This window comes from Anguilla anguilla, chromosome 16, assembly GCF_013347855.1.
Source record: "Anguilla anguilla isolate fAngAng1 chromosome 16, fAngAng1.pri, whole genome shotgun sequence".
In the NCBI taxonomy this organism is placed as follows: domain Eukaryota; kingdom Metazoa; phylum Chordata; class Actinopteri; order Anguilliformes; family Anguillidae; genus Anguilla; species Anguilla anguilla.
In genome coordinates, this window is record NC_049216.1 from 31,250,889 (window position 1) to 31,271,898 (window position 21,010).

Here is a 21,010-nt window from a genome sequence, read left to right on the forward strand (position 1 = left end):
CCAATTCATGAAAAGAGAAGGGGCTGACAGTGTGCCAGTCAAACTGGCGGCCGGAACTCAGGCCTCCCTCCCCCGTCTCAAATCACAAATATCACAAATATATGCAAAGTTTAGGCTTATCAACTACTGCTCAGGCGTCCTTTATACAGAACTAGGTTAAAAGAAATAGAAAGAAAAAAAAAAAGGCTTGCACAAAAGAAAACCAACAGGACTCAAAGCTGGAAAAAAAATTCAAAGCAATCCAATCATTACTGAGATGTTGTGAAATGTTATTTTATTAATAAACAACATTCTGTATTTCAAATCTTGATTTAAAATTGTATCAAATTGTACCAAATACTGTCAGTGAAGTTGTGGGATATTAAGAAAGATACAGCGTTACAGGCTTCGGCTGGCTTAAATAAAATTAGCAAGAGCAATGAGGCAATCTTCACTCCTATGGTCTCCCACAGCAATGTGGTAAGTGCCAGCTACTTTAATTTATGGTGAAATGTACTAATTAATTAACTGTAAATATTTACAGGGGCTTGTGAAAAGCATTTTATGAATGAGATGTTAATAACTTCTAATCAAAAACAGATTTTAGGCAATGTGCCTGTTAGGTCATTTCTTTTTAAAGGTGAACAATTAATTGAAAAAATCGCAAAGAGAAATTACACAAGCTAGTAAAAGAGCAGGTGGTAAACACAATGGCTTGTGTAATTTCAGATTGTATTGCCTGTGCTCCTTTCCACAATATGTGAGGACACTGTTCAGTGCAAATACCTCTGACATAGTGCTACACAATTTATTTACAATGTTGAATCTGACTTCCTCAGTCTTCAGATGCATTAAAAATTCTTAACACAATAGCGCAAATAATATGATATATAAATCTGTGGAAATTTTGCCCTACATATGTCCTGTTCATTCATGCTAAGTCCTATTCATGATCCGGAGAACTTGACAAGGGCCCTGGTAACGATGTCCCCAGATCCATTGTTCTCTTGTGTGTTCCCCAGTCCTGTGACAGATGGCTCTTTGCCATCTCAAAACCCTGGACAGGCAACGGTGGGGACCACCAACCAGCTCGTCACTGTCTGCATCCCGGCTGTGTGAAATACGGCGCACCAAACAAATTCAAATTAAAATAATGACCTCCCCAGACCTTAGACTCGAATAGTTAATGAAATCCCCGGAGAGTTGCCCCCCTCGTCCTGGGGTTGCGAGGTCATTCGCATGTTTATTCAAGGCGTGTGCTGAGCACTCTTTACTACTGTAGCCACCGCTATGGATTATTGATTACATTGATCATTTCTTACATGCCGGGTTGTGATAGGACGTTGTGCCTGACAGATGAACTCTGCAAAACCCAGGTCACTCAGAGTCACTTGAATGACCTGAGCTAGCCACCTTACATCACAGCCAGGTAAGAGGCGGTAACCAAGCGTGGTTACCAAGCGTTGTTAACAAGCATTGCATCGCTTTTCTCCGGAGGGTCAGATCACATTCAATTTTAAACTAACAGGGAAAAAATTTGGTGCAAGGGGTACTAAGTCCAAAATCCAAACTCAACCAAATTGTATTTCAGAATGTTCTCTCATTCAGGTGTTAAAAGAGTATTTTATGGCATCAGTGAAACACATTCAGATGATAGCATCACTGCACATTTGTGGCGGACGCATATTTTCACTTCCATCAAACAGTTGCCTAATTCATTCAGAGCAATGCCCAGAAAACATAAGTGTATAGTGCCTAGTAGACAAGAAAATGCCTGTACGTACTGCTCAACATGTTAATATACTTTAGAAAGCCAATCCTATTTCACAATCTTCCCCAAAAAGCAAACAAACAAAGTGCAATGTAAAATCAAGCAGAAGGGGAGAAATACATTAAGAGCAAAGTACAGTAGAAGGAACCTCATCCATATGACACTGTTTTTCATGCTATTGTATTTAGTGAAGCACATTATTTCAAAATAAGTAGCAAATAAGGATCAGTAGACATGATGAACTAGTAGCCTGTACCTTCATTAAGGGAAAGTTGACTCAATGCCATACACCATTATGTTCTGTTACGGCAGATCCAATGTGGTCAACCACAAATTCGTGTTGAATGCGGGGGAGCTGGTCCCTCACAATCGACTAATCAACTCACATCCAATCAATGCGGCAGCACAGGCCTCGGGTCGTAGAATATTACTACAAACTTCATATTCACTCATTGATTTAGGTTTCAGAATAGTATATCATTGAACTCCAATGGGAACAAAAAAGGGGGCTATTTGTGAGGTCAACCACAGCATGGACTGACGCTGGCACGATATTGATGGCTAGGCAGGAAGAAATGACCAAACACCTAGATCAATACCTAGTTTCACTGTTACGGCCTCCTGAAGACAGAAATATATATCTTTACGGCCGCAGAAATGGTAATAATTAAAGTCGGAGATAAATGTTTCCCTTAAGGTAAACTATTTGATTAGCTGAGGGTGGAAGTGATGAAGGATATGCTGATGAGGAAACTTCACATCGTTAAATAAATGGCCCGAGCAGGCCAGGAAAAAAGGCCAGAGAAATGGCAGACCTAAAGTCCTGTTCATAGGAAGGCTGGAGACCCCTTCCTTTGAATTGATTTTTCATTTATAGCAGGGTTAACCACATAGTTTGCGATCTTGCAGAGGTAATTATTTATGTCTGCCTTCGCTGAAAAAACATTTCATTACCCACTGCTCATCTGTGCATTAGACCATATGGTTAAAGAAAATGCAATGTTGTTAGACCCAAAATGGATATAGACCTCAGCTAAGTAAAATACTTTGAGCCAGAAAAATTATTCTGCTGTATAAAAATCCAAATTGTCTGCTCATGTGATACTTTTTGCCTCCAGCCCTGAGACATCGAGAAAAAATCCCAACTAAAATTCTTGAGCAAAATTGCATCCATCATTAAATCTGCAGTGTGCTCTAATGGAGAATGGCATCAACTATGCTCTGAGACCTGTAACAATCTGCTGATGACACAAGAGGGAAAGGCTTTGCTTAATTTTCAGTACAACTCAATTACACACACACACACACACACACAAAACCTTCCACAGCTGTTTTTTTTTTTTTTTTTAAGTATCCAATAGGGGCAGTAAAGCAAGTGGAATCAGATAATTCCCTATTCCTTAATTAAATGAAAGCTGTTGCATTCCCCCCCCGAAACAAAGAGACAAGAGGGAGTAATCGGCCCTGCTGAGGACACCATTCCACACCGCCCTAAATCACAGCGACGTAAACAGCCAAACAGGCCTCCTCCCCAGCAGGCCATAAAGGGTCCGGGGCACGGGCTGCGGCCGGATCGACACGTCCTCTGTGATAAGTAATTTTATAGAGGATTAGTAGCATGACGGCTTGATCAATACTCGGTACTCTGGCCATTACCAATGCAGCAAGGAAATGACCCCCTCTGGTAATAAAGCACTGTGTCTGGGGCTCTCTTTCATTTGCGGGCCCCATTAGTGTAATGGTATCATTATCAGCCCGAGCAGTATTTTTCTCCCCCTTTTTTTTTTTTTTTTGAACCAGCGGGGGTTTGATGAAGTCAGGAGTGGTGCGCGGTGTGCTGCCATTTATTACAAGGCCCGGCCCCACAAAAGTAAATACACTCTTCATGGGCTTCTGTGTCGCCTGCCATTGTAGTGCTAGGAATGCTTTATGTGAGCAGCCCACTCTATTTCTCAATTATTGGCCCATCAATAGCGCTAGCGGCCCATACCGTAACTAAAACAAAATGGCTGGTGGCAAATAAGGTGCTGATTCGGCTGAAGCAGACATCCTCTCTGGTTTAACACCGCGCCTGACATGACAGGATGATTGTATTAGTCATCATAAATTGTTGGGTTTACACTAATTCACACGGCGGCATTTTGTGAGGGAAATTGATTAACCCTGTCTGGAGGTGTGGCAACATAACCAGCTCTTGCCTTCCTAGTTGTTAATTTAACAGAATTACCCAGGGAAGCACAAACCATTTTAATGAGTATTAAGTAATTACATTCCAAACAGCTTGTGCTTTCACAACCACAGAAAACAAATTATCCCCAACTGAGTGATATTTGGGATATCCAAAAGACCTTGCAGCATCTGGCGACCTTATGTGATCATTATTTGGACTGCCATATATTCATTTTTATTGCTGCTCCATTTTAGACATTAGGCATCAGAACTGGACAACAGCTTTTATGTTATATGGAACAGACATATCAGGAAATAACATTTCACTCAGGCAGAGCTGCCACTGAAAAGAAAGAAATGCCAGAGAAGATCTCTGTGCCAACCAAAAAATTATTCAGATTAGAACAAATCCAAAATTAAATAAATTAAAACTTCAAGTGTTTATGTAGGCTACTTAAAAACAACTGCAGTGTAACACAATTCTGAACAGCAATGGTGCTTGCTGAAAGATAAATCATAGGCTACAATAGATTTGCATTTATTGTTGCCATCATAAATACATGTATATTGGGTAAAAAATTAAGGTGATAATAGGTGGTAAAACCAATATATGAACAATACATGGAAAAAATATGTCAGAGCTGCACTGTCATTACATTGACAATGAAAAGCATGTAGTTCATCTTATTGTCTGTAAAGCACAGCAGTAAACCAAATTGCCATATCATATTATTACTACAAAGATGGATTACATGAAAATGAGCAGCTATGCGGATGAACGATTGACTCGATTCAACAATGTCATTCTTCAGAGATTCTGGAAACAGAAACGGTTCCAACGTTGCCCTTTTGTCCTTGGTCTCCCCTTCCCTCTTAAGAAAGGAACAACAGTTAGTTCAGCTTCTGATGGCCAGCTGGAAAAAGTTCTGTCTGCAGTTCATATTGTCACCACAGCTGCCTCAATAAACAGGAGGAACCACGTCCTACATAGTTTCTTTGCTGTCTTACATGATCCAAAAGCCCATGTGCCATTTGAAGCTGTGGCCAAGACCGTGAAGGGGAAAACTACGGCATAACTATTTTCCAATCCCTCAAGAGTAGCTACCTGTATAATGTATCCATTTGTGTAAGTTTAAACAAAGACCATTTATCACATAAAAAACCCACTGCATTCGGTCTTCTCCAGAGACTGTTCTCTCGCTTTCTAGAGCTGGATGCATCGTTTTCCAGGAGCCCTGCTAAAGGTATCTTGGGAAATGTAGTTTGTAATTGGAAGTTACCGCTATCTAGGTACCGATACCGATTTAGCAACATTTGGTTACTAATAATTAATGTATCTCAAACTATGATATCAACTGCTTAAATAATCTCTGTATTATACGTCCCTGCCATGATTTAAAGTGTGGGTAAGCTTCATAAATTCACAAACAGAGTGTAACGGATGGGAAAACTACATATCCCACAAGTTTTCCTATAGGAAGTGGCTTCGCATAACGGAAAATGAGTTGTTTGTTAGCAACGGTCGCTGTGGAATGGTTTTCTGTGATTCCATAAAGGTAAGGCTAAGATTGCTAGCTAGCTACTGGCTTGCGTGTCTGACCAAAACACAACACAGTACATGTAGCGTTAGCTAATGCTTACTTTAATTTATATATGATCATTTCTGTTTTTGTTGATGTGTAGTACATTGCAGCTGCGTAACCATCTATCAAGCAGGCGGGCGAATAACGTTAGCTGGTTAGCTAACGTTGTTATGGGTCTTATTTAGCCTGCTACCGTTGCTGTAAACTGTTGGCTTAAGCAAACTAGCTAGTTAGCTAGCTAATTGGAACGTTAGCTAATGTAGCCTCAGTGCAGATAGCTACATAATTTTGGCTTGCATTCTGACGTATCTGTGTCTTGCTAGGTAGTTGGGTTTGTCATCTCTGTTGTAATTTCATTTGAGAAAGTTAGTCAACTGAGTAGTTAACTTAGTAGTGGTTGTAGCCAGACATGCACGCTAGGAAACTCAACTAAGCCAGGCCAACCGTGCTTTTTAATTTATGAGTGCCATTATGAACAGTTGCACACGGCTTGCCTAAATTAATATTACTTTTAGCCAACGTTATATCTTATATTGGAAATTATGCTATACCATCCGTCATCCATATTACTTTTCGTTTATCAAATGTGAATAATAATAGTACCCATGTCAAATTAAGCTTTATAATAATAATAATAATCCTCAAATTATTTTTGACTGATCAAAAAATGACTGATATTTATGACTCGTCCAGCCATAGCTATATGCTTTTGCAACTTAGAAGGTTTATAATCAAAACACCTATTTAACAAACTGGCTCATTAATATACACAAACCAGTGATATAAAGCCCATTTGTGTCATTAATGGTATCTGCATTAATTTCCGTCAAAATGAGAATACATCTTTACAGAGCATTTTTGAGTGAAGCCAAAGCATTTACTACTCACAATCTAAACAAAGATGTCATATGATACAAAAATGTCAATGGGAAGGCTGTTCTCTCCACTGGGATGAAAGCATAAATAATATGTTCTGGTAAATGGAACGATCAGATATAAGGCATCTGAAATTAAAACAGTTTGGGGAAATGTATCTTACATCACACATTACATGTGAGTCAGCTGGTTTAGCAGTCTTGCCTCCCATATTCAGTCTCCAAGTCATGCAGGATCAGAAACTATTTAGAATTCAACTGCTAACATCATTCCACCGCACTGTCGTGAATTTGAAAACGTGTCACCTGAAACAGAAACCTAAAGTTAATAAAATGCATTAATGAAATTATGAAAAACATTACAGTCACCGCTGAGACTGACCAAGGTGCATTCATTAAACCCTCTAAGCTTATATAAGGTGGAGTCTGGAGCTTCAGTGGAAAGTGGAGAAAGTGAAAGGATGGCACTTGTGGATTAAGTTTAAATCAATCCAATAAAAAAAATAATAATAACGTGTCAAATAAACACTTAACCATTTAGAGGATGTTCTAAATGATTACCCAATAAATGATTAACACCCGTAAACTAAACCACATAAGACAATATTATGCTGCTGACAAAGTTACATCAGAATATTGTTCATTCTTATTATATAGCCTACTTTTTATAGTAGCATTGCAAATGTATACTTACGTGTTGGTGTTGTTGCATTGAAATTCTCCTTTTTACTTACTGAAACAAAGGTTTTTGTTCAATGGTGTGTAATTTCAGTTCAGCAATAATCACGTATGAGGTATGCGAGAGCAGCCTTCTCAAAGTCCAGAGAAACTGTCATACGGAGCACCTCACCTCTCAAGTGTTTAAAAGTGCAATCAGCTGCTTTACATACTCAAATGTCAACAATGCAAAATTCTGTAAACTCTGCCATGTAAGGTGCCAAATTTAAGACCCAGGGACATTTTGGTAAAATGTAAGATTTTTGCTTTTGAAATGTAAGGTTTGTTTTTGTTTAAAATTTTATTTCTGAATTCTCAAATTGCATACCGCATATGGAGGTTTAGGAGCCCTCGTGTTACACTTATTCGTGAAACAGCATCTCATTAGGGCTTATCGGAATGCGTCACATTGTGCCTGTTCGGCCAGGGAGATCAGCGGTGCGGCGCGTTGCCGTTCTGTTTTTTCCAGACTGAGCCATGTCGACGGCCGCAGCTGATGAAACGGCGGGGGACGTGCCCGTGAGAGACGTCAGCCTGAACCTGGCTGGATTCGGGGGGCCGCAAGGTTTCAAGCGCCTGCTGTTTATTACCGTTACACACTTTGATCAGTGTCTTCGTTAGTTTCCCTTTGTAATCTCCTTCCCTTTACGGCGAGGCTGACCTGCGCGAGCCTCTCGCTGTGATTGAAGACACGTGTGCCTTTCACCTGTCTTGTAAAAGCTCCGAATTTCTCTGGTTTTCAAAGATTTCTTTGTCTCTGACATCCTGTTGCCATAAACAGAAGGTCTTCTTTGATTTCTATTTATAACAGACATTCCCCGTCTTCCCTTTTCTGTTAAAAAAGACTGAGAAAGTAGATCCATATGCATCCACTGTATAAAAACAGAAGCATATGGATTTGACGGTATTATCAGATGAGCAAAAGGAAATTGTTAGATTATTGCTAATATTTCTGGAAATGATATTGAGGACGATATTATATCTGTCATTGACTCGCTCCCTCTATACTACATTTTCAGCTTTTTATTTTAACATTTGTCATAATCTCTTGCCATGTTTTACACTGTTATCAGTTAGTTGTCGTGGATTCTTATCTTACTAAAAACATGTTTAAATATATGTCATGTGGTTATTTAGTTCATTTTTGTTAAAATATATTTCATAACAAGTGTTATTGTGTGTTGAGCTGACAATTAAAAGGGAATCTCTGAATAGAAAGGTGAAGCCAAGTAGTGGAGGATTTGGCAGCTGAAAGACGCTCCTATTGGCCCAGCTTGGGCGTGGGGGGCGGGGCCTTTAAAGCTGTGCTGGAATTGTATTGGCAGAGCCGTCGTCAGCGCAGAATGCCCGGGAACGGCAGGCCGTGTCCCGGATCAGCCGGGAGGACCTGGAGGACCGCTTCCTGCGCCTCCACGAGGAGAACCTCCTGCTCAAACAGCACTCCCACAAGCAGGAGGACAAGATCAAGAGGTCTGTGCTGCGGTCCCTGCCCTTGCACCTCCTGTCTGTGCCGCAGTGGGGAGCATTCTGAGGCTCCTCCCCCTTCAGGAAGTATTCAGTGTCAATAGAACCTGTTGAGTTTTATGGACCAGTTTTCTTTCCAAAAAAAAAAAAAAAAAAAGTAGTCTTTAGAGTTGAACATTCACGTAAATTAATTCAAAACATTAAGACAGCAGTAAGATAAATATATACAACTCAATCTCTTCATAGTGAACTCCATTATTTAATTAATCAAAGTACACATCTTATAATTCCTGCTATTCCCATTGCTGCTACCACTACTACAGCTAGTACTGCTGACCTCCACAGTGCCTTGGTCACAGTGATGTTGAGGAGTGCTTTAGTGTGATTACTGTTGTGGGATAGTAGAATGCAGTTCAGTGAGGTCTGACTGGGCCAATTAAAGTAATGTTACAATTAAAGTGACGCTGTGGTTTGTGTGGTCAAAAAAGAAACTTAGCAGTAATTTTATTTTCAAATGAGTAGCATTCGAGACTTGGAAAAGGTATTGTTAGTCGTCCAAGTCTTACATCAGGTGGGGCAATTGTTTTATGAACTGGTAAAGAGGGAAATTATTAGTCCTCTTTGACTTTGCCAGCAGTACTCTTTCTTCACTTACTCCAAATCGCTCACCTTCTGAACTGCCTGCACTTTTTCTTCGCTTCCAACCTGGGAGTTTTTTTTTTTTTTTTACAAGCGGGGAGCGGGGGGTTTCGGGGCATTTACGTGATTTTTGGACGAAGCGCACAAATGGAATCTCCGCCCTGCCGCAGCTGGTCGAACCGCCTGTACGGTGCTCGCATCCCCTGAACGCTCTGGTTCCAGCGACTGCTGGACATGTTTTGCGTTACTCCACATCGCCTGAGCTCCGGACGACCCTTTTGACGAGACTCCCCCTTTTTTTATGATATAATGAGCGAATGAGAGAAGCCTGGCAGAAATCAAAGGTAGACGCGACTCCGTGCCAGAAGTACAATAGGGCGCATTAAAGGAAGACAGAGCCTGTTGTGCATGGTCTGCATTAAGCACAGAGACCCAGCCTTAGCCCCTGCTCTCTGTTTCTCCCGAAGCCTTTTAAATCATAAGTTTGAAGATAGGTTCCTTCATGAACGACGATGTGTTTCCCATTGCACAATTTATATTGGGCCACCTACACATTATATTGCATTATCAAATTGTAGTGCGGTTTTCCACAGGAAGGGCAGAGAAAGCCGCTGAGGGGGGAAAGAAAAAAACTGCAAACAATAGTCTCTCTCTCCATTGTGAACCTTTCTTTCTACCATTACTGATAGAACTGCAAACCGTACGTTTCTCTCACCACATCCTCTGCCTGCAACTGTTCTGAGCAGTACGCCTGCTGTTCAGATTCAAAAGTGCTTTTGATTTATTTTTTTTTCGTTTTGGTAGTCGATGAGCATATGGAGCAAATATGTGCTCCCCCCGTGATCTAACCTTCAACGATAAGCCTTAGGAAACCCTTATTTGTCAGTGCTATAAAGCAGATTGCTGCCCAGTGGTTTCAATTATCATCAAAGGCCTCTTCACAGGCAGTAATAGTTATATCAAAACCTGAAATGTATTATTCAGGTTCCATACTGGAGCCTTACAGTGATTATGTCTCCTTTCAGATGAGATTTTATTCTTTTCTTTTTTTTTTTTTTACTTCTTTCTTGCTGAGTGTTCACATTCCTCCTCTGTTCCGTGACTCCTCCTCCTCCTCCTCCTCCTCCTCTCGTCCGGCTCTGGGGCAGGATGGCCACCAAGCTGATCCGGCTGCTGAAGGACCGGAAGCGGGAGGAGCAGGGCGGCGCGGGGGCGCGGGACGTGGGGATGGAGGAGCTGGTGGAGGAGCTGCAGGAGCGCGTGCGGGAGCTGGAGAAGCTGAACGAGGGGCTGAGGCAGCGCCTGCTCGCCGCCAAGCAGCAGCTGCTGGTGCAGGGGCGCCGGGCCACGCCCTACGGCCACGTCCCGTCCCGCATCAACACGGGCCTGCGCCGGGTTCGGGAGGGCACCCCCGCCCCGCCCCACAGCGCCCACGGCAAAGGTGCACCCAACCCTCCCCCCCCCGCACACCGCCCACTCACACACACACCTCACCTGTCTGTTACACACACATCCACAGCGTCATTAAGCTCCGATTAAAGACCACCCTGGGCTGTTCTCTGACAGAATGATCACTGCTATCACTGTACTGTTATCATTTAGCACGTAGACCATAACCGCAGCCTGAAAGAAATTTAGCAGTCTGGGAAATGCAGTAATTGCCCCCTGGAAATGAACCCTCAGGGAATTTGCTCCTTTGAATGTACCCAGCCCACGCCAAGTCAATGGCACACACAAAGCACATTTATGAATGCTCTGCATGTCTCACAGGGCCGTTTCTCCAGTCTGTGGTCTCCTAAAACCAACTTAGGTGCCTTTCTAACCCATGTCAGTGTTAATTGTTACCAGAAAAGTCCCATTTAAGATCCAGCATTCTCCTCAGAAGCCAAATTTGCCTGCGTAGTTCTAAAACCTTCTGCTGAATTCGACATTTTTTCGCACTTACTGTGATTCTGTAGTCACTGAACTGAAAAATGAGTAATATAAGGATTATTTGCTTGGCAATAACTTCTAATGTTTGTGGAAGGAGAGGTAAAGGTCAGTAGCTTGAGTCCCTTAATGCCAGCGTGACTTATTGCATAAAGGTTAAGGAACATGCATATGATGGTTTAGAAAAATGTACTTTTTTAGTTTTAGTTTATTTCTCCTGTCATACACCAGAAGGTACCCAGTCCCTGTGGGCTGTGTAAATCAGTTTGCACAGGAGAAGAAAAGAAACATTAACAACACAAATAATCTTAAATATAGCATATACATATGACCAAAATTCCTGCTAGGAAATTATACATATAATGTATTCATGCATAATAGGAAGGCATTTCTCAGAAACCTGGACAGCTTTGACAGTGAACAGATATTGAAGCTTATACTCATCAGTTATGTAAAACAAATCTTAATACTCTGCTGGTGTTTAAAAAATAAAAACATTTAACCCTTAAACCATGGTAAAATGGGCAGTAAAATATGAAATGTATCTTTATTTCAACCTCATCTGTATGTACTGAATACACCATTTAATACATGACAATTACGCTTCTTGAAATGATCGCACGCCACCACAAGGAAAAACAGGCGTGGTGCGCAGACAGGGCGAGTGTGCGTCTCTCCTTTCAGACGTGGCCTACCTCCGCAGCCGGGCCGGTTTCCAAACCCCGTAAAGAGGAGGCGTCGCGCTGTTCCCGCCGTTTAAATACCGCGATCGCCGAATGGTTTTACGGGAGGCCCGTTACATCGGCGGCTGGAAACACAGAAGGCCCTCTGTTAGAACGTCACACGCACATGGCGTTGGGCAGAAAGGCCTTTAAACGAACGCAGAGGCGCGCGGTATATTCTCTGCCGTGTGCGTGTATCTGTCTGAGTGAACGGTCAGGGGGAGGAGCCTCTCTCGCCGCATCACCGGTGCTGAACCGCCCTGTGGTTGGCCCTGTTTTTATAGCAGGTTTATATTTTCTCGTGTGTCACGCGTTCTCCTCTTTTGAGCCGTAATGGCGGCCGGGTCCTGGCAGTTTGTCTTCATTGAGCTGTAATGTGAGCCGGCAGCGGGAGCCGTTACTGTCCCGCGCGTCCCCAGCCCTGAGGAATGTTTAACGCCCCCCCCCCCCCCCCCATCCCCCAGGATCCCGGAGCGTGGAGCTGGACGCGAGCTCCCGGCCTCCCCAGGCCCTGCTACCCCGATACGGACACAGCCTGCTGGATGAGGCCAGGGCGGAGATAAGGAACCTGTACGCACCCCAAACACCTTCCTGGTCTTACACCCAGGGTTACGGCTGTGTGTGTTCAGACTGATGCAGAAATGGTCATAGGTGCTCAGTCTGAGCTTTAAATACTTGGTGACTGAACACAGTAAGCAGTGGTATTGTTTTAGTACTTCAGTGGGTTTATTATTATGAAATTAAATTAGAATTTACGTTCAGAAGAGTTGTATGCCCTCCCGATATCTGTTAACGAATTAATATTTGGATCTTTCGGGCAATATCACAAGTCATGTAACGTTTAGTCTAAAGTTGTCTGAATAGCCCAGCAGTTGGCTCTTAGTGACTTAAAGTAATGTTTTGTAATGTGTCTAATGTGTGTGTGCGCGTGTGTGTGCATGTGTGTGCAGGGAGAATGTGATTGAGTCACAGAGGGGACAGATGGATGATATGGACAGAGCAGTGGCCATGCTGCAGGAAGAGTTAAAGAAGAAGGAGAAGGAGTCTGAGGAGTTACTGTTACATCTGAGAGAGCAGCAGAGCAGTGGACAGAGGTGAGTGTCTGTCTCCACCCCACACTTTATTACAGGACATGGTCCATGGTTCACTGCAGTCTTCATACAAGTCACTGTGTCTACCATATACTACCCTTTACTGTCACTGAAGAACACTGCCTCTACCCTATACCCTCAATGAAGATCACTCTGTACCCTACTCCCTCACTGAAGTCCACTCTGTCTCTACCCTATACCCTCACTGAAGATCACTTTGTACCCTACTCCCTCACTGAAGTCCACTCTGTCTCTACCCTATACCCTCACTGAAGATCACCCTGTACCCTATACCCTCACTGAAGATCACTCTGTACCCTACTCCCTCACTGAAGATCACCCTGTACCCTACTCCCTCACTGAAGTCCACTCTGTACCCTACTCCCTCACTGAAGATCACCCTGTACCCTACACCCTCACTGAAGATCACCCTGTACCCTACACCCTCACTGAAGATCACCCTGTACCCTACACCCTCACTGAAGATCACTCTGTACCCTACACCCTCACTGAAGTCCCCTCTGTCTCTACACTTTCACAGTATACAGAGTCCACTTATTTCCACGCTGAACTTACTTTCATCATTCCTGAGCTAAGACATTAATAGTTGATAGTTAGAGACAGCATAGGAGCTGTTTGTGGTGTAAATATAAAGTGTAAAGCTTTTGAAGTTGGCTGTTTTACATTAGCTGTTTGCATAGAAGAGTTTGTGGTCTTTAATGATAATTTGTGCATGCCTTCCCCCTGAGTTCATGTAAGCAGGTTTTCAGTCTTTGGCTTTTGTTCCTTCATGTTCGGTCAGAAATCAAATGGTGTGGAGAGAATACCCAGATGAATAGCACATGGCAAGTGAGCTCAGGTTCACTTTTAAACAGCAGGGCGAGTTGATTACAGTTTCGTCCACAAACTCGTCCATTTGCCCGAAGACTGCACCTCTTGGGCCCCGCCTTGTGCAGCAGGAGCGGACGGTGAGCCTCACACAGGGGTGGGAGGGGCTTCTCTCTGGCAGCTGGCTGGGGGACAGAGGAAGACCGGGATGGACGCGGGAACTTGACCTGTGATGTAATGCGCCGGCGCGCGGGGACCGGGCAGAGGAAGTGCGCAGCGGAGAATAGTGTCTTAGTGATACAAAACCTGGGCCTTTCTGAGGGCCCCCTGCAGCCTGGGCTCTGAGCCCATCATGCTGCGTAGAGCTTAGAGCTGCGCTTTCAAATGTCTTGGAGCGCGGGGCTCTACCCACCCCCATACCCCCTCCGGGCAGGGCGCACGTTGAGTGGCACTGTAGCCCCCCCTTTGCCCCCGCCAAGGCACACGTTTGAGTGGCACTGTCCTACCCACCCGTTTGAAGTCCCTTCCCTGGACGGTTACGAAATCACTCCTGGAGCTGGGGCACGCAAAGCAGTTGTTAAGATTATAGGGGAATATTATAACTTTAGACATGATTACTTTTGTGAAAGGTGTAGGTTCACAGATTCGTTAACCTACGCGGGCCCGACACCACTCAGCTCCCAGATGAGTTTGAGAGGGGGCCCCAGCCCATCGAGTTTTGTCGATGGTCCGTTTCTTCTCAAGCAAAATAAAGTCAGACAAACCCCTCAATCACTGACATACTTTCCCAAGATTTATGTGCTCCTGAATGAGTTTTGAAGCACGCTCGCCGATAATGGATATTCAGCATGCTAAATACTTGCTGCTGAGGAACTGCTGTACTCAGTTATGCAGTTGCTGTGTGTAGTTTTATTGAATGAAGTCATGAGGCGTTATGCAAAGCATAAGTGTGGGAGAAACCTCAACCGTTTGCACGATCATTTGAGAATTGTCCCCAGGAGGTTTACGATGCTGGCTTAGATGTGCCTGTCAGCCTCTGTCTGGTCTTTGGAGGACATACCATATGCATATTGTTCCACTCCTTCTGTTTGGAGGTTGAGTACGGGTTCAAACCAGCATTATGTGGTAACAGTCAGTCATGACCAATGATTACAAACCCCTCACGGCATGTGCCTAACCGGTCCATCACCTTGCTTTGGGATCAAGATAACCCCAAACTTTGGCTACTCAAACCCCCTTAATATCTTTGATGTGGAACCCCAGACCTGCTTGCTTTTATTAGTCATGGTCTTTTATTGTTACTGTGACCAAGATGCTTGGCTGTTATTTGTCCATGTGTTCTGAACAATATTTAATCAGTTAAAGATTTGTGCACTTCCAGAAGTCTGAATTGGCTTGAACAGACACATCTTTGTCTTTTTTGCTGCGAAATGCATTGTTAAATGGTAAACACTGTGGGTGCAAGTGTTTGTGCGTGTGTGTCTGTGTGTGTGTGTGTGTCTGTTTGTGTGCGCATGTGTGCATATGTGCGTGCATATGTAAATGTACTGAAGAATTCTAGGAAGCAAGTGCCATGTTCCACATTTCGATCTACATGTTGTGGGATCAGATAAAGAGACGAATGTCATGTTTACTCTAAAGGCTTAAATCGTAAGATGAAACAGACAAGAGTTATAGGGCCTGAAGTGTGTGTGTGCGTGTGACAGAAGAAGTAGCAAATGTGGGACACAAGTTGAACAAAGAACAGCTTTCAGTGCTGTCTCCAATTGAAATGGAGTAAGGACACGTCTGTAATCTGAAACGTGTTGTGAGTTGGCCCGCGTTTTTTGTCTGAACGCACCAGTGGCACCCCGAGGGCGACGATGACGACGGGGGATGTTTGTAAGTGAACTGGAGACAAGGCTGTCAGTTTATTGGCTCAGATAATTGCCCCTCGCGCCCCGCCGTCCCGCGGTCAAGTGCTCGTGCCATGGGAGAACGCTCAACACCGCTCCTCAGAAGGTCTGTTTTTAAGATGAAATTGATTCGGGTAATTTCTCTGAGAATATTTATTGTACGTAAACCTGATGTCATGAAATTGCAACCAGAAACGATTACGACAATTTTAGAAGAGGCCGCATTTGTTCTTGTTGAATACATATCAGCTTTTTGTTTTTTCTCCTTTCAAGAGCATTAACTTATTGCATGGCCTTTCACGTAAAGACAGTTATAAATCTATACAGAAAACCCTCATGATTCATACTGCAAAGTTGAAATGTTTATCACCTTATATATCTAGTGCTCATGATTCAAGCAATTAAAGTATTTTTTCTTAAGCAAAAAAAAAATTGTTCACCAGCGCCCAGAGGAAGACAATAATGGTTTAAAAATGTGAAATTTGGACCCTTTCTGTCATCTTCTAGTTTTTCAGATGATCTCAGAACCCTGACTTTCTGTGCTTTTGAAGTGGTGGTGTGTGTGTGCTGTGGGTTACCTCTCGTAGCCACAGTTCAGTTATGACATCACACGCGCACCTTGTGGTCTCGCTAGACGATCTCGTTTTGTTTTCAGCGTCGCATCGGAGCCACGTCTCGTGTTCACTTGGGCGCTTCTCTTGTTTCTCTTTCCAGTCAGAGGGTAATTACAGGGAAACCACAGCCAAGCTTTGTTACATTTTTTCAAAATCTTAAATCATATTTTCGAGATGTTTGCCCACAATTGCGTTGCATGATTTTGTATTTTATAACTGTTTTTTTATTGTCGCCCAGTTAGGCTCCTTTCACCAAACTGAATCCGATACGCTGGAACGGCTCCATTGAATATCGTGTAGCCGGATTTAAGAAAACTCTTAACACTTTTCACGTTGCGACAGTTTTGAAAAGCCCAGCCATTGCACCCAACACCAGAGGAAGAGAAAAAAGCATTTGTTTCTCCTTCTGCCCTGCTGTGTGGGTGGGTGTGTGTGTACACGAGAGAGAAAATAAGAAAGGAAATTAACATCGGTATCGATCAATCTTTTCCCGTAATGGAAGCGACGCTCTGTGACAGAGAAAGGCTTGAGGTTGGGGAGTCCACTTTAAGAAATTCTCTGGCCTTTATGCCTTCAATCGAGTCCCATCAGTTTCAGTGCGTCTCTGAAGACCACAATATCTTTAAAAATGTCCGTGGTACAAATTGGTTTCCTTCTCACTACAAATAGTCATTTGTAAAGGATGACATTGCTTTGCTTTTACATTGTCCTTTTGATTTCGCAGCTGTTTCCCAGCTCTGACACAATCTTGAGACCTCAAAAAATGTTCTTTATGGGACACGTGCCCTCGAAACGCATCAAAGGAAGTTCAGATCTTCGCCGTTCGTGCTTCTAGTCAGTGGCAAAATGGCTGTGTTTTATCTCCTCTTATGCCATAAATTATGGCTGACAGCATCTTATAAAATGCTTCATAAATTGTGCAGGTCAGAGTGTAAGTATCTGTTTGTGCTTTAGCTGTAACGCTCACGGGGAGGTTAATTTAGCCGTAGAATTGGGCAGAATAACGGAGGATGATTAAAACGTGACCGGTGAGTTACTTGTTTGTTTGTTCGATCAGTGTGTGAACTGAAATATTTATGGCGTTACAAGCTTGTCGGCAAGCGGAGCGCTCGGGCTCGACTCAGTGTGCTTGTTTCACAAAAATACCGCGTACCTTGAGTATCTTCCCGTGCCCCTCTTCATAGAAAAACGCTCACCGAAAACGTTCCAAGCCATCGAGTGGTGTTCCACGTTGGAGTGCTGAGATTAATAAAAAAAATAAATTTAAAAAGGGTGCCTGCGTTAGTGCTCTAAATACAAGCATCCTGACAATGCTTGTGTAAGCTCGCCACGGTGCTTTTATGTATGATAGCACGTTGGGGAGCCAAGTTCCCGTTTCAGAATTTGTGTCAAAGACTGCTTTTTTGGACAGCGCCCCAGGTTCGATGCTTATTTGTCTTCCCTAAACGGACAACTGCTCGGGCAGTGCCAAAGCAGCCCTGGCTCTTTGATATCTGAAGGCATAAAAATGGAGCCGCTCCACACTCAGCTGCAGCACAGATGTGTGGGGAGCTTTTGGAAGTCCTCTGTCTGAACTGAATGCAGATGACTTTCCCCCCTTATGGCGTTTCTTCTTAATACATACATTATGATGCACTTACACATACAAGAAGATTTTCTACTATCGCTGTGTGTGTGTGAAATTCTAATAGTGACTTAATTGTGACGTAATTGTCCCCATCATTTTTGGGTAGTTGTTAGATTGGTATGCGTGGAGCACATGCATGGAGTTTTAAACAATTACTTCTGTTGTTTTTTGTTTGAAATTGCAAACAACTGTATGATCTTTTTCAAGCATTATTTCCAGTTAAAATGTTTGGACTTTTAATAACTAAGGGGTGACGGTACAGAATGGCTGTGTGCCATCTGTGCCCTATGCTACTGTTCTGTTTTATTTATTTATTTTTTTTGTTTGTGTTTTCTTCAGAAACTAAAAAAACTCTCTTGTGTTGGTCTGTCTTAGGATAACCATCAAGGACAACGTGGAGATGATCAAGCTGCAGAAACAGCTGGCTGAGAAGGCCAACACGTGCACCGTCCTGGAAGGAAGATGCGTCCAGCTGCAAGAGGTGACCAGGCTCGACGTCCGCGTACCGTCCCCAGTCACACACGTCTCTGGGTTTATCCTGCTCCGGCCCACACCTGACCTTATCCTCTCAATACGGCGGCCATTTTCACACAGTCTTGCATTGACTTTCCAGGGATTCATGTGACACCTGGATAGCTACAGTAGCTGTGCTCTTAATACACCAAGATGTCCACCAGTGCTGCAAAGGGTGTCTTTAAAGGAGTTGAAAGAAGCAGTGTGATCATTCATTTATTTACTCATTTACGTATTGACCATTGAGATGTCATATTAGCTGCCCACGTTGCTCAGTCAGTTTCCCTTATTCATTTTGTTTCACACTTCAGTATTTCTGGAATATTCTTGGACGCTGCATCGTGTATCTTCATAGTGGGAGGCTACAATTGCCGCTATCCATAGCTAATTGATATAATAAGGCCGTTGAAAAGTGCCTCTTCAGGGTCCTCTTTGCCAGGTGATTAAGCTTATGGGAGGCAATGTACTTAAGGTACCGTGGCATAACAAATTGCTTACTAATTTAAATGCAAATCTGTCTGAAGAGAAAATAGCCCTTACGACAGTGCTTAACGTTAGTATCACTTATATAACAGGGCAATTAAAGACCATTTAAACGCATCCCTTTCTGCTTTCTAGTGGTATTTCTTGAGCTTTCTGAAGAACAAGTAATTACAGAAGACTCTTGCAGTTTAATCAAAGTCCTAACTAGATTATTATAATTGGTGGTTAAAAATAAAAAGTTAAATTGTTAAAGACATATTTCCTGACCAGATTTGGATTTTTTTTTTTCTGCCTCTACAAAAGACCTTCAGAGCAGATAGCCTATATTTAACAGCGTCCTCATGCGAAGTGTTGATGAGTCTGATCGTGGAAGTTTTACAGTGCGGCGGGATGCTCCTCCCTGACCTCTGCATCTGATCCCCAACCCCCAGAGGATCATAAATCCTGAGACCTCAAAAGCGCAGGAGGAGCTCCCGCAAACCGATAAATTACAATCAAAACCCTCATTTAGTTTCTTTTTTCGGTTGTTGTTTGTTTCCCGCGGAAACCCCTTCACGGGGGTATTTTAGTCGGCGGTGGGCGCTGGGGCCTGTGACTGTGCAGAAAAAACGACCCGCCGATAGCAGAGATAGCCGATTGGCCCCGATTCGCGCATTCCGATTGGAGACGCGAGTCTGTCGGCGAACGGCAGCGCTTGATTTAAAGTGCGTGCCGCAGTAAATTACGTGCTTTCAGAGCCGGCCTGGGATACTTTAATTGCCGATGTGAAATTACAGAGCGAAATCGCTGTGTGTGCACATATTTAAATGGAGACAGGCTCACAGATGCAGCCCTGCTTGTGTTCTCACGTAACGTGCTTGTGAGCTGTGAACCAGGCAAGGTGATCACTGCACAGTGCTCTTCTTTGTGGTGTTGTTGTCTCTTTGGGAATTATTCATATTTTCATTCTAATTTTCAGAACGGGCACTCCTGCCATCAGAAGCATTGCGGTCCTCGATGAAAAAAGAGTCTTTAATTCCCTTGTAACTATCAAGAGATTAGCTCATTAAAATTGAACTAAAGTCATCCGGATTTATATTCGTGACGCACTTTCCACCCCCAGTATTTGTACTTTTCTTGTTTCTGTATTTCTGGAGTCAGGAGAGTTCAATTCTGGCCATCAAAAACAACCCACAAAAGCCCTGTGGCAAAATTCTGTTACATCCACATTTAAAGTAAACGTAAAAGCTGCTTCTGTTTGGTTTGCTTTTTATCATTCAGGTTCCTAATATATGATGCAAGTGAACTAGCTGTACGTATTCCTGTTTTGGTGGTAGTTCTGTTCTTTCATCTGCATAAATATACATATTGGTGTTCGTCCTTGTGACTGCTAATTGGTAGGACTCATTTGTGTTTCTTGGTCACTCGGTTAAGTAGTGTGTATATATAGCCTATGCGTCAGCTGCATTGTGGGTAAGCTCTGTGTGACGTCAGCGGTAAGGGCAGTGTTGCTGCAGCCGGGCCTGCCCTTGTGCTGCGTTTAACAGCGATTAGGGGGGCGAGAGCACAGGCCAGTGAGAGCCGTTCGCCGTACCTAAACGTGCGAAACGTTCCACGGCCGTGGACGACCGTCTCCGTGACACGCGGCTCGTTGCCTGTACATCTGCGGCCAGGCGATGCCTTCTTCCCGCCACGCGTCCCCGCTCTTCCCGCCACGCGTCCCCGCTCCGCTCCAGTCCCCGGCCGGCGCCCGCCCCTCTCCTGTCGTCCGTGTGCTGCGTCTGGGCCCCAGATGCGCGTTTAGGCCGCTCCTCAGTAGTGCGGCTGCATGCGCCAGCCCCGCCCACAGCTGCTCCGGTGCCTGGCCCGCCGCCTTTGTGTGCGTGTGCACTCTGTCGTGTCGATCGCATGACCAATACTGCCTCCTGCTGGCTGTCCTCAGCATAGCTACGGCAGTCCATGGAAGCCCTTTTCATGTCTTCAGTTTATGACCTGTCCTTTTTTCGTTTTCATGTGTGTACCGATTCTTAGGCACTAAATGAACCCCTGTTAATCTTAAAAATAGCAATTATGTTCATGCATCTTTATAGTGTTTAAGTGTTTAAATATTTCAAAGTGTGTGTGTGTGTGGG

General features: G+C 43.6%; 1 protein-coding gene across 1 annotated transcript in view; it reads left to right on the top strand.

Annotated features, from left to right (window-relative positions):
* Positions 1–5,391: 5,391 nt before the first annotated feature.
* The window catches only part of rpgrip1l (RPGRIP1 like), a 60,658-nt gene continuing 45,039 nt past the window's right edge, over positions 5,392–21,010 (top strand). The window contains exons 1-7 of the mRNA XM_035396390.1: positions 5,392–5,475; positions 7,564–7,659; positions 8,420–8,564; positions 10,346–10,638; positions 12,313–12,418; positions 12,799–12,942; positions 18,279–18,384. Of these exons, the coding sequence (XP_035252281.1) occupies positions 7,572–7,659; positions 8,420–8,564; positions 10,346–10,638; positions 12,313–12,418; positions 12,799–12,942; positions 18,279–18,384 (882 nt within the window). The 5' untranslated portion in view covers positions 5,392–5,475; positions 7,564–7,571. The remainder of the gene's footprint in view (positions 5,476–7,563; positions 7,660–8,419; positions 8,565–10,345; positions 10,639–12,312; positions 12,419–12,798; positions 12,943–18,278; positions 18,385–21,010) is intronic.